The sequence below is a fragment of the Cibotium barometz genome, chromosome 3 (genome assembly GCF_041138505.1).
Source record: "Cibotium barometz isolate CiBa-2024 chromosome 3, ASM4113850v1, whole genome shotgun sequence".
Classification (NCBI taxonomy): domain Eukaryota; kingdom Viridiplantae; phylum Streptophyta; class Polypodiopsida; order Cyatheales; family Cibotiaceae; genus Cibotium; species Cibotium barometz.
Window position 1 is genome coordinate 35,279,676 of NC_141048.1, and position 13,382 is coordinate 35,293,057.

Genomic DNA, 13,382 nt, shown 5'->3' on the forward strand with positions numbered 1-13,382 from the left:
CAAAATCTTGCATCAACTCAGTCCACCGTGCCTTCCTCACCCTCTACTCAGGTCTATCACATATGTACTTAATCGACTCATGGTCGGTCAACACAACAAACTTGGTTCCATAAAGATAATGTCGCCAAGTTTTCAGAGCATGTATAACCAACCAAATTCAGCTCTTTTTGTTGAGTGTGCCATCTGACCTCGGCATTGTCAAGCTTCTTGCTTTCAAATGCCACGGGTTGGCCATCTTGCAAAATAACTAGCATCTGTCTCGACCACAAATGGTCTACTATGATCTGGCAAGGCCAATATAGGTGCTTCCTACCCCTTAAACTTGAGAACTCAAAAAGCCTCCTCAAACTTCTTGTTCTAGGAGATCGAGCTATTGGACTTACGTTATCTACCCCTAAGCAGGTCCGTGAAAGGTAGGAAGCTTGTAGGATCTCGTTGTGCCATAGAGCTCCAAGGTGGGTCCTTCGGCCTAGTGGTATGGGACACTAGGTTGGGGCCATCGGGATTCGGAACCAAGCAGCCTTGTGGTAATTAGACCTTAGGCTCGGGGGTGGTTCGAGGTACTGAACCTATGGTTGGGTGGTGAGTCACTAGCCACAATCCATCGCGGTCATGCGATGCGTACGACGTTGTCGGGTCTATGAAACCTCGTTAGGGTTTAGGTTCTAGGTCAAATAATCCTTGGGCATGGTCTTGTGTTGACCTTACATTGGTATTAGAGCTTGGATTTGACAAGTGCTAGAATCTGAGGCATGGAGGATGTACAAGATAGTACCCTCATGTGGGCTGTTTTGGCAAGAAAGCCATGGTTTCTTTGCATGGATGTGCAGGAAAGCAAGAAAGGGAGAAATCCCTTGCACGGATGTGCAAGGATCTGAGAGAGGAATAAAAAAAGCACCCTTGGTGTGCTGGCTAAAGACACCCTTCGTGCGGGGAAGCCTTGACGGCCTAAAGCATCTCTTTGCGTAGCCTGATTTTGCTTGTGATGGTAGACAGGAAAAGCAACATTGCTGGGCGTACGTGGATTGGTTTGTGCAAAGTTTGTAGAGGGCAGCCAAGGCAGTCAGGCGTGGACTGGTTTGCGCATAGCTTGCAGAGGGCGGCCAAGGCAGTCGGGCGTGGATTGGTTTGGGTGCAGGGGGCGGTCAAGGCAGTGAGACGTGGACTGGTCTGCGCATATGTTGCAGAGGGCGGCCAAGGCATGTGGGTGTGTCAGTTGCTTTTGCTCATGGCCAGCCCACAAGGACCAGCCCCAGCTGCCTATGCAAGGCAGCTAGGCCCAGCCAGGGGCAGCCTGTCATGGTGCGCAGCCAGGAAGGGCATTCAGGCCATGCATAAGCCGGGCAGCTATGCTACAGCGCATTAAAAGCCGCACAACCCAACAGGCGGCAGCATGTGTTGATGCACAAGGCAACGAGCAAGGCTGTGTGCAAGGCTGGGGAGCAGAGCAGAAGTCTCGACAACACATGTTTTTAGGGATGAGTCTGTTAGCATATGTCATCTCTCGTTGTTGGCTTTTCTGATGTCTACGGGGGGCATTTCTATGCTCTAGCATTCCCCATATTTTCCCCTATTTTATGGTCCTTTGATGTGGGTTGCCCACCCTTTTTTTTTGTGAAGATGTATTTATATTAATAATATGAAAAGAGTACATATAAATTGTGGGTTAGTCTTTTATGGAGCTTTTACCTATTTTCAGGTCGTGTAGGAGACTAGGAGGCAGTCAGCCAGCTCATATAGGAGTATATATATTTGCTGTCCTCTTCCTCACTTTCCATCATTCCTTGATCATTCTTGATCACTTTAATGAGCACCTTCAGCCCTCTGCCTACGGAGTCCACTCCTCGCCTACGGGCTGGTTGTATCCACTCTTTTCTTAAGGATTAGTGCATCAGCATTTTACTGTTTTCTCTCATCTCTCTCTTGGAGCTTCAGCATTTTTGTCATTTGTCTTAGTCTTTCCGCTGCTCTCTGACATGGTATCAGAGCCCAGAGATGTCTAGACCAATCACTGATTGGAGGTTGATTGGTGCTGATTTTCTGCATTTTCACGCAAACTTGGTGGCTGTCTGCAGTGATTCAAACCTGCATTTTCTTCTCCGGAGGAGCATATCTGTGTTTTCTGTGTTTTTTTCTCCTCTCCACTCTCTTTGTTTCCCGCTCACCCTCCCTACAAGTGCAGAGAGCAGCTCTTGGGCTGTTTTGGTGGCTGCGTTTTTCAGAGGAGGTACATCATGGCAACTCATCCAACCTCGGGCGGTTGGATGCTTTTCCTTTAGATGCCAAGTTGGATGGCACAAACTATGACATCTGGAAAGTCATGCTGGAAGTAGTCTTGAAGACTTATGATCTTCTGAAGTCCATCACTGGATCAGTCCTCCGGCCCAACCCGGACACCGCAGAGGATGAGGATATGAGGGATGCCCTTACGCACGAAGCTGCTCTATGGGATTGGCTTAATGCCCATGCTCGATCATTCATTCTTCTGAACTCTCAATCCTCATTCATCTCTCACATCAAATGGGATACCCATGCACATGTTGCTTGGAAGAGACTCTCCAACATCTACGACTGGAAGACACCCGTGAAGAGAGTTTCTATGGAGCTTCAATTGTTGAAGCTTCCACTGATTCTACTTCTATGCGGGATCACATCAACAAACTGGAGTCATTGTTGCGATCTGAGATTTCTAGGTGTGGGAAGGAGATTTCCATTGAGGATATGGCTATCCGGCTACTTGCTCAGTTGCCCCCGAAATATGAGAGTTTCTATTCTTCACTACCTCAGAATAGATGGAAACCATTACCTCGGATGAGGTGGTGCCTATGGTCCTTGATCAGGAGAGCAGATTCCTTCAAAGAAAGGTAACTAGGCTTTGATTGGACAGAGAGGGGGGCAGCCTAACGAAGGCAAAGGTGGGGCACCTTCTTCTAAGGATTCCAAGGATGCAAAGCTTCAACTTCTAACTCTTCTGGCAACCAGAAGGTTTGTGATTATTGCTCCAAACATGGGCACTTGTGGCGACAATGCCAGAGTCGCATGCGGGATCTGGAAGGGAAATCAAAGGACAAAGGGGCAAGCTTAGTCGCCAAAGTTGTGGAGGAGTCAACTTTCGTCACCTTGATTTATCTCAAGTCTGAGACTCTTCCTCCAGTGGTTAAGCAAGCTTTTCCTTCTTGTTCCCACCCTCCTCAGTGGATTTTGGACAACGGTGCCACACAACACATGACTTATTGCAAGGATTGGCTTGATGAACTGGAGCAACGCCGCGGCAGAGTTGCCACTGGAGATAACTCTACTGTCCCCATTCTTGGCGAAGGAACAATGCCCCTCATTCCAGATGGCAATGGAGGGAAGTACACCTCGAGAGTGCTAGATGTGCCAGATTTAGGACTTCATCTCCTTTCTGTACACGAGATTTACAAATTGGGCTTTAAGGTGGAATATATGGAGGACTTAGTGATCATTCGGTACGCTCTCACTGACAAGATCCTTTGGCAAGGCATCGAGATTCGAGGACCATGGCCTCTACAAACTTACGGCTCTTTACTCTCATGCAGGTACCCGCATAGGCGATCTTTGGCATGCTAGATTTGGACATCTTCATTTGGAGGCCTTGTTCGGAAGCAGTTGGTAGATGGATTGCCAGATGTTGGCACACGTGAGGGCCCTTGTCACTCTTGCTCCGAAGGGAAACAACATCAGAAAGGCCCTTCCAAAGAAGGATGCGCGCTGAGCTACGGTACCTCTAGAGTTGGTTCATGCACATTTGTGGGGCCCGATGCGCACTCCGTCTTGGGAGCTTGTTTGAGACCATAAAGTGCTTTCCTGAGCTTACACACTTTAGCCTCGTAGCCAGGCATCACAAAACCAATGGGTTGACTCGCATACACGTCTTCGTGCAAGTCCCCATTGAGAAAAGTTGTCTTGATGTCCAACTGATGCACTTTCCATCCATGATGGGCAGCCATTGCAACAACACATCTAATAGTGGACAACCTTGAAGTCAGTGCAAATGTCTCATCATAATCTATGCCTTTCTGTTGGACATAGCCTTTGGCAACTAGTCTTGCTTTGTACCTGTCAATGGTAGCATCAGACTTTCTCTTGACCTTGTACAACCACTTTGTACCAATTGGCTTCTTGCCTGGTGGCAAGTCCACAAGATCCCATGTGCCATTTTTTTGGATTGCATCAATCTCTTGTTGCATGGCTTCTTGCCATTGTTCATCTTCTTTGGCTTCCTCAAATGAACCTGGCTCATTTGTGTCACATAGACTACTCATGCAAGTCACATCTGCATTTTCTCTTGCATTTCTAGAACCAACCCGTGTCCTGCTATGCAAAGGAGCGGAGAGCTTACTCTCTTGTAAGGTATGGACCAGCCAACAAGGCATTGTTCTAGCATGCTCCAATGCTGTCCGCTCTTCTTCCACTTCCGCCTGAATATCATTGTTTCCAATGGGGTGATTGTGGGGCTGAATCTTAGCATCCATATGCTGTCCATTAGGCATTTCATGTGGTTGGTCTGCTCTTCTTTCTATGCCCAATGGTAGTAGTCCCTCAAACATATTTTGTGGGCCATTCTGAAAAGACCCACTAAACTTTGCAAGTGGTTGAGCTGAATTTTCAGCAAATACAACATCTCTACTTTCAAAAATCCTTTGACTGCATGGATTGTAGAGACACTATCCCTTGCTACCATTGTTGTAGCCCACAAATATGCATTTGATTGCCTTGTCATCCAATTTGCCTCTAATTTGTGGATGCACATGAACATATGCAAGGCATCCAAATGTCCCGAGGTAATCAACCTTAGGCTTTCGTTCATACCAAGCCTCAAACGGGGTAATGGTTTTCAAGGCTTTTGTAGGGCATCAGTTCAAAACATATGCGGCACACATGATTGCCTCCATCCAAAACTTATGAGGCAGACCCTTTGCCTTTGACCATACATCTAGCCATTTCCATAAAAGAGGTGTTCTTTGTTTCCGCAACACTATTTTGTTGTGGTGTGTATGGCATGGTATAGTGATGCTTAATGTCTTTTGCAAGTATGCTTTAAAAGCATCAGACATGTATATCCCCCCCCCCCCCCCCCCCCCCCCCCGCGATCTGCATGGAGGGTCTGCTCTTTGCAACGTGTCTCTTTTTGAGCCCTTGCAACATAGTGCTGAAAACACCTAAACACCTCGGATTTTACTTTAAGAGGGTACACCCAAGCAAACCTGGAGTAGTCGTCAATGAATGTCACAAAGTAAAGATGCTTTCCAAGTGATGGTGTCCTCATGGGACCACACACATCATTGTGTATGAGCTGTAATTTTTGGACAGCCCTCAGCGAACCATCTTTTGGAAAAGCATTCCTATGCATTTTGCCTAAAATGCACCTCTCACATACATGTCTGGGTGTCAGCTCCACGTGGCAAATCCTGCACCATTTGATGTCTTTGTTGCAACATCAAATTGCCATAATTCACATGCCCAAACCTGGCATGCCATAACTCTGCCTCTTGCATGGCAGAAGTTGAAGTGACCAAACATGCGTCTTGTGCTCTCTTTTCAAATGAATCCAGATGATACAAGCCCTAATACAAAGTGCCAAAAGTGACTTATCACATAGTCCTCTCTATCCCTTACTGTGCATGTGTCATCCTCAAAATTGACCACATAACCTCTTTTAGCAAAAGAGGAAACTGATAGCAAATTCTTCTTAATGTCGGGTACATAAAGTACATCTGTAATGCATATATCAGATCCATCTACGGTTGTAAGAATGATCTCACCAATCCCTTTGGCGGGATAAGAAGAATTGTTAGTACATGTGACCTTCTTTCCTTTTGGGGCAGCCCTCAAAGACATGAACAAATTCCTCATAGAGGTAATGTGTCTTGAGGCACCACTATCAAAATACCATATGACCTGTTTCTCATTCACATTGAGAGATACATGCTCTTGTGATGCATCATAACTGCAAACCAAAAAAGCTTTCTCCTTGGCTTGTCTCTTCTTGCACTCACTAATTTAGTGCCCTTGGCTTTTTGCAATAACGACACTTGCCCTTCTTTTTGGGCTGATTTGCATCACTCTTTCCTTTGTTTGATGGCGGTCCAGAATCAGTCTTAGACTAATAATAGCCACCCTTTGCCCTTATCATTGGCAACAAAAACTTGATCACTGCCACGTATCATGGAAGACTTGTTCTTTTGTGTTTGTTACTCTTGTAAAAGTAAACCAACCAATTCCTCAAACACAAGGGGTTGAGGGATACTCCTCATGGATAAAGAGAAGTGTGGAAGTTTAGGTAGGATTCTGGAAGTGAGTGTAGTGTCCTGGAGACTAACTCCCTGCTGTCAGCCAATGACTTCATCAATGTTAAGCAACTAGTTGCTCCTGAAGATCTTGGATCTTCGTAAGATGATCACCCATGCTATCCCCTTCGTTCATTTGCAAGTTTTCAATCTCTTTCTTCAAATAGGTAACTCTCTGGCCTCATTTTTTTGGCTTGGTACATAGTCTCCAATACATCCCATGCCCGCTGTGAGGTTTTACGTGAACGGATGTGAGGAATAATGGATCTCTTTACTGTCAAAGAGATCAAGGCCATAGCCTTAGTATCACGTGCATCCCATCTGTGCTGTTCCTACATGGCAACTGCAGGTGTTGATGCCTGCTGAGCATTCCTGCAAGGAGTTGTAGGTGCAATGTGTGCAGGTCTAGGCTCGTCACCATTGACAAACCCCCCAAGGCTTTTGCCCACCAACAAGTTCTTGACCATAAACTCCACAAGGAGTAGTTGGTGCCATCCAACTTATCCTCCTGTGAGAGTACACCAAATACATCTGTTGCATTCTGTGCCATAATGACTGTATGCACAAGCTGCAAGTAGACGACAAATACATGTAGGCAAAAAACAAAAGCATTGCTATGCTATGCTAGGCAACTTGGAAGTTCTTGCGTAAAGATTTGCCTGCAAAAATACAAGTATAGGCTGTAACCTCCTTCCAATGTGCTGATTTTGTGCTCAAATGACACCAAGCTTACAACCCTCTATTAAATGCTTGCAATGGAGCCTAATGTGGCTCCCAAACAAAAAAGCCCAAAATTTTCAAACTGTTAAGTATGAAAATTACATGTATCAATCTATAACCATAGTACCGCTTGTACAAGAGCTTGTACAGATACAAATGAGTATTCAACACTGCACTATTGCAGGGAAAGCTATGTCAGCAAGTTGCAAGTACACCCAATCTGTTGTAAGACTGTATGGACAGAAGCAAAAGTTGTACAACAGGGTCTGGGACAGCTGTCCAGGGTTGGACGAACACAGATTTGTAGGCGAAACCCTAATTAGGGTTGGTTGTACAGTTGTACGAACTAGTCGTACACACCTGAAATCAAGGTTTTCATATTTTGACCAGATTGGCAGTTTTGGGATGTCCTGTAGTGTCCCTTGTATGAAGGGTTCGGGCAGATTTAGAGCAAAAACCCTAAAAGAGACTGAAAACCTAAAATCTGTAAAAATCCTAAAATGGTAGAAACCAAGGGCTCTGATATCGAATATTGGCTCTCATAAGCTAATGTTCGGGTTTGCAGGGCAATGAAAGCTCATACACACACTCACAGTGGAAGCAAACACGAGTTGGAGAGTGAGTGGGAGAAGAACTTGCACGTATGTTCACACTTATGATATGAAGTACACAGTACAAGTTATAACAAAAGCTGTAGTTTAAGTGTCCTTTCACACTAGGTGTCCAAGGGGAAAAACCCGGTGGCATAAAATTGCACCTGGAGTTAGCTCCTGTTCACATGCGTATGCCTTCAAATGTGAATGTACGTGCAAGTTCTTCGCCCACTCACTCTCTAGCTCGTTTTTGCTTCCTCTATGTGTGTATGAGATTTCTTTGCCCCTATAAACCCTAACATTATCTTCTTGAGAGCCAACATACTATATCTGCAAGTACCTACGAGTTAGTGTGAACTTGAGGACAAAGACAAAGTGGTTGTGCTCATTAAGAGCATGTGAGGAATATTAGGTTTGAGCAGACCACTACATCTCTGAGAAAATTTACCCTTAGATTGACTCTACAACTTTTGTCATGTGACGATATCTTTAAAGTCTCACTCGTGTGACATGTGATTCAAGTTCTGTCTGTTGGCACGGGTTGTGGGATCAAAAGAAACTGTTGCATTCAAACAAATTTTCAAAGTGTAACTTTATCTCTCTAGATTCATGCATGCTAGATGGATGCTTGCTTGTAGGTTTCCTTCTTCCATTAGCTTCTTCTTTCCCCACCTTTTGTGAGAGAGAACCACCACGAAGACGAATCTCGGTTTACCTCCGTCTAGGTGAGAAAAGCTCTTCCTTCACCCCATTGGCAAAGAAGCATTCTAGTGTGACAACATAGTGAGGACGTGACGGACAAGCTAGCGCACCCACATTAGGAAGTTGCAATTACGGCTCTAAGGCAAGGCCCAACGACACATGCTTCAGCAAGGCTAAGGTAAGCTCTTGACTTGAACACTCTATAATGTAGGGTGCAAAATCATATGATGCCCATTAAAAAACAGTGACATTGACTTATATACAACATGGATAATTTATAGGCATTTCACATTAACAAGCAATGACATTGACTTATATACAACATGGATATTTTATAGACATTTCACATATAATCTTTAGCTCTTAGGCCGCTCAAACCTTAGTTTTCTCTAAAATCTATCAATCTTCTATCAACTAACACTAAATAATATTACCATAGGTGCTTTTTCTGGACACCCTTGTGCCATCCCAGGCTTCTAGCCTATTGCACTTGTCCTATTATTTAACTAGCATCTTGACATTTCACCAAGGAAAACCCCTTCCTTTTGTTTAATCCACCAGAATTTTGTTCTCAACTTGAAGTAGAGGCTAAATAAAATGCTTCACAGTCCCTTGAGAATATAGCTCTACTGATGAGGCTTTGCTTGAGAATGTGATGGACAAAACCATGTTTTTATATGCAGCTGTAAACTTTTGTCATAATCAACCAGTATTGTTATTGAGTACATTGGCTTAGGGTCGTCTAAGTTTCTAATCGTTGGTATGCATGGCACTGGGTGGTGGTTCATATGGTAATGGGTTTCTTTCAATTTTTCAGATGATTACCGCTTATTCTGTGGGGATCTAGGAAATGAAGTAAATGATGAAGTGTTGACCAAGGCATTCTCAAGATATACCAATTTCAATATGGCTAGGGTAAGCTCAACTCTTTGTCCCCCTTTCTTTGTTGATCGCACTCATGAAGTAATGAGAAAGTTTGTGTTTGAGCCTTTGATGGAGATATGAAGTCTTCGTGCTTTGATAAGTCTTCTTTATCATTAAACCTGTAGGGCTGAACTCAGGATATCACTGCTCTTCTTCTACAGTTTATTATTGAGCAGATTGTGCTTGGCTATTGTTTTCCCAGGTAGGTTTGTGGCATCTATCCTTCTCTTCCTGGCTCCATTGTGTCTCTAGCATTGCACCCTTAGTACATCAAGAAACCCTCTTTGTACTCTTTCCTTACATGCTAAGAAATCCTGGGTATGCTGAGACTGAAAGTGCTTTCATTATATTAGGCTGGGGGTAGGGATTCTAGTGGAGTTAACTTGTTCTTTATGTTACCAAGGCATGTAGCCCCTTTTGTACCATGCATTGCATTTCGACTTTCTGCAGCCCTTAGCACATAACGCCAACTGCATTGAAGACGAAAGCAAACACTTGTGTTTAAGCTTCTTTTTATGTGGGGCACCATAGTTTTGCATCACGAAGGTGAAAAATTTACGGAGTGCCCAAAGTCCCAGACACAAATTGTCTTACATACATGAACTTGCAGATTCGGTTTTGTTTCCTAGAGCATGAACGGGTTAAATAAGTTTTAGGCTAGTGCAAAAGGCTTATGGGTGCCCAACCCATTTATGGAGATCTCTCTCATTTTTTTTGGGATTTTCTCTAAAGGAAAGTGCTTGACTGCCTGTATTTGCTACGATGACCAGGTAACGATTTAGACAATGTTTCTGACTACTGGCTTTAGAAAGCATCAAATGTCTTACCTTGGACTATACAAATTGATTGCATTGTTTTCTGTCTTTCCTTCTTGTGGTTGTCAAGGATCAGAGCTTCATGAATCATCTGTTTGCTTACAAAGTCTCTTATTTCTTTTGGTATTAACCACAAATGTAGGTGGTTCGAGACAAGCGCACTGGAAAGACCAAGGGGTATGGTTTTGTAAGCTTTTCAACCCCATCAGATCTGGCACTAGCCTTGAAGGAAATGAATGGTATGTGGAATTTAAAACCTAATCATGATTTCCTGGTTATTTTCTTAATTGATTTGTGGTTGGTTTATGTCATGTACTGTTTGTTTATCACCTGTGCCTGAAAAATAAGGCAATACCTAGCTGGGCCTCCAGGGCTTGCATTAGGCATGGGCTGGTGGTTAGCATGTTGGAATTGACTAAAAGGGCACAGGTACGCACTGGCTAGGTGGTGGTAAGTTAGAGTTGTGTGTAGGAACCTAACTGGTCTCTAGCTGGCTTGGCTGGAAAGTACTTTAGTGAACAATGCCAACTGATGGCAGCATTTGCGACTGGGAAAGATGAAGTCGGAGGTTAGATAGCTGTGATATGGCTTGTGCAAAGATGTCCAAACTGCATGCCTGAATTGTGATCAAGTTTCCCACCATTTTCACGCTTGGCCCAAAGAGCATGTAGCCTTTCCCTGATGATGTGTTGGAACTTTTAAAAGCTGACTTTCCCCGTTGATGTCATTCAAATCTTTCTTAGTTGTATATAATGTTTCCAAAGCTGTATATAAGGTATCCCCTGATGATGTGTTGGAATTTCCAAAAGCTAGCCTTAGACACACACATTGTAACCAAATGAGCACGGGTGGTGACCAAACTTTGCAAGAATAATGGTGGGGTCCATATGTACACACTTGCAAGAGTGATGGTGGGGTCCACATGTACAGAAACTGATTATCCCCATTGATGTCATTCAAATCTTTCTTAGCTGTATATCCAAAGCTAAGTACCCCAACTTTATTTTGTGATTATTGTTGTAGAGAGTAAAAATAGGAAGGGGGAAGCTGATTTATGAGAGTTGAGACATGGGAAGCCTTCAAGTTGTACCTTCTAGGATTAGGTATGGAAGGATAGTAGGGATTAGTGTGAAGGATAAATTTTTAAATATATTTTATAATAATTCATTGCTATATAAGTGAGTTATTGGCTCATAATTAGGTTTCCCATAGCAGGATGTATGTTCCAACCCTTGCAAAAAAAAACTTTTGAGGTCTTGAAATCTCTCTCTCTCTCTCTCTCTCTCCATACATACACACATATATATATGTGTGTGTGTGTATGTATGGAGAGAGTTATATTAACTTATGCAAAAGGCCCAAAGGATCTATGAGACCAAAATGATGTGTATATAGTGTCCATGAAATCTTTTCATGGATGAAATAAGAAAAGCAACAATAAACTAAAACTGAATATTAAAAGCTAAGATCTCAAGACTGGGAGATTATACAAGATGAAAAATCTAGATCCTACTATGCCGAGTACAATAATAGGGTACAACTAGTGATGGGATATGGGAGAGCTGAATAAAAATAGTCAATCAACCCTATATGCCAGGCAAGGGCCCATCCAAGATGTCCATCATGGGTGATACAAGAAAGTCTGCTATGAGGATGAGGTTGCTTGATGGCGGGCCAGGATCTCCTAAATCCGTGAGCTGGGGGTGGTCGGGGTCCAATGGGACGAGGACGTCTAGATCTCTACAGTGTGCGTCGCGGATCTCATGTGACTTCCATGGGCCTACTACGAGGGGTCACTGTGGTATAGGCTCCTATATCCACTGTGATGGGTTGTGGTGCCTCCCTATCCACCCCTCTAGGCTAGAAAAAACTGGGGATGGTAAGCTGAGAGGAGGGTTATTGGCGGCACTATGGTATAGGCTCCTGTATCCACTGTGATGGGTTGTGGTGCCTCTCTATCCACCCCTCTAGGCTAGAAAAAACTGGTGATGGTAAGGTGAGAGGAGGGCTGTTGGGGGCGAGGATCTCTGGGTAGTGACTCTCTGTGTGGTTGACCTCCAGTTGGAACAGTCCACACCCTTTGCCCTCGACTTGTGAAAATGCGCTTGGAAACATTGCCTCTCAAATAAGGCCAGAGCTGCATATCCTCTAGTGAGTCTATCCACTGTTACTTGTCTCATATAGAAGTGTGGACTAGTGAAGGTAGCTCCGAGATAGACATATGAGACTTGAGTGCACCACCTCAACTCTGCTACCCATCTTTGTACGGCTTGCAACTGGGTAGGAGGTGTGGAATACCAGAACCATGGTTTTCCCAAGGTTGACTTAGAGCCTGCAAAAATCCTGTAAAGTATCCATATGCTTCTGTAGCCCCTCCTTGGAATCTGCAATGAGTACAATATCATCAACATATAAAAGGATGGAAACAAGAATACCTCCTAGAAAAGCTCCTCGGCCTCCGGTTCTGTTGATGAAGTGTGAGATCTCATCTATGTGAAGTCCAAAAAGGGTCGGAGATAGTGGACGTACTTGTTTCACTTTGATGGGTGCTAGAGACCTCCTTAGATAGGCCTCTCGGGCATCTCACCCTGCCAATAACTGACTCATATAAGGCAATGATAGCCCAGATCATGTCAGACGGGACCTCAAGATGCTGTAAGCGCTGTAGGAGACGGGCCTGAGGCATTGTATCAAAAGCTTTGCGGAAGTCCAAAAAGAAATAGTTTAGTTGGCAGCCATCTGCCTTAGCTTGCTCGATAATAGCTTGAAGCGTGTATACGTGATCTAAGGTCCTCTTGAATCCTGCCTAGCTTGGTGCCCCGTATCCCTCTCTCCCCCACTCAGTCTCAAGTATAAATCCATAGAGCTTTGCGGAGATATGGCCGATCATGATTGTTTTGTAGTTATTAGGATCCATGGGGTCTCCCGCCTTACGGATAGCGCAATAGTATTTGATGACGAGGTGGGGGGGAATCCCTCTGAGAGGGCCCTATTAAACATATAGGCTAGGAGGGGTGCCAAGGTGTTGCTTGCATAAGAGAGGTGGCCCCTTGTGATCTTGTGATCGGATGTTCTAAAGCTTGCGTACAGCTCTCCCGTGAAGAAGGTGGATGTGGTGGGACGTGCTTGAGGTGGATGTGGGGAGGGGCTTTGGTGGGGTATTTGGTATAATGCGTGTGCATATGAGTGTCAGATGTGTGGGTTTGTGATTGGGGTGGATAAGCGCCGTTTTGGGATCCTACGCCAAGCCTCGTCAGAATTCCCACTCAAGAAGAGTTGGTATAAGTCCTCATGTTGTTTACAACAATGTGCTTGTT

General features: G+C 44.4%; 1 protein-coding gene across 1 annotated transcript in view; it reads left to right on the forward strand.

The window, feature by feature from the left end:
* Window positions 1–13,382, forward strand: part of LOC147639999 (RNA-binding (RRM/RBD/RNP motifs) family protein) — a 76,215-nt gene that overhangs the window by 50,687 nt on the left and 12,146 nt on the right. Inside the window, exons 5-6 of the mRNA XM_086776136.1 lie at window positions 9,144–9,241; window positions 10,208–10,304. Of these exons, the coding sequence (XP_086632262.1) occupies window positions 9,144–9,241; window positions 10,208–10,304 (195 nt within the window). The remainder of the gene's footprint in view (window positions 1–9,143; window positions 9,242–10,207; window positions 10,305–13,382) is intronic.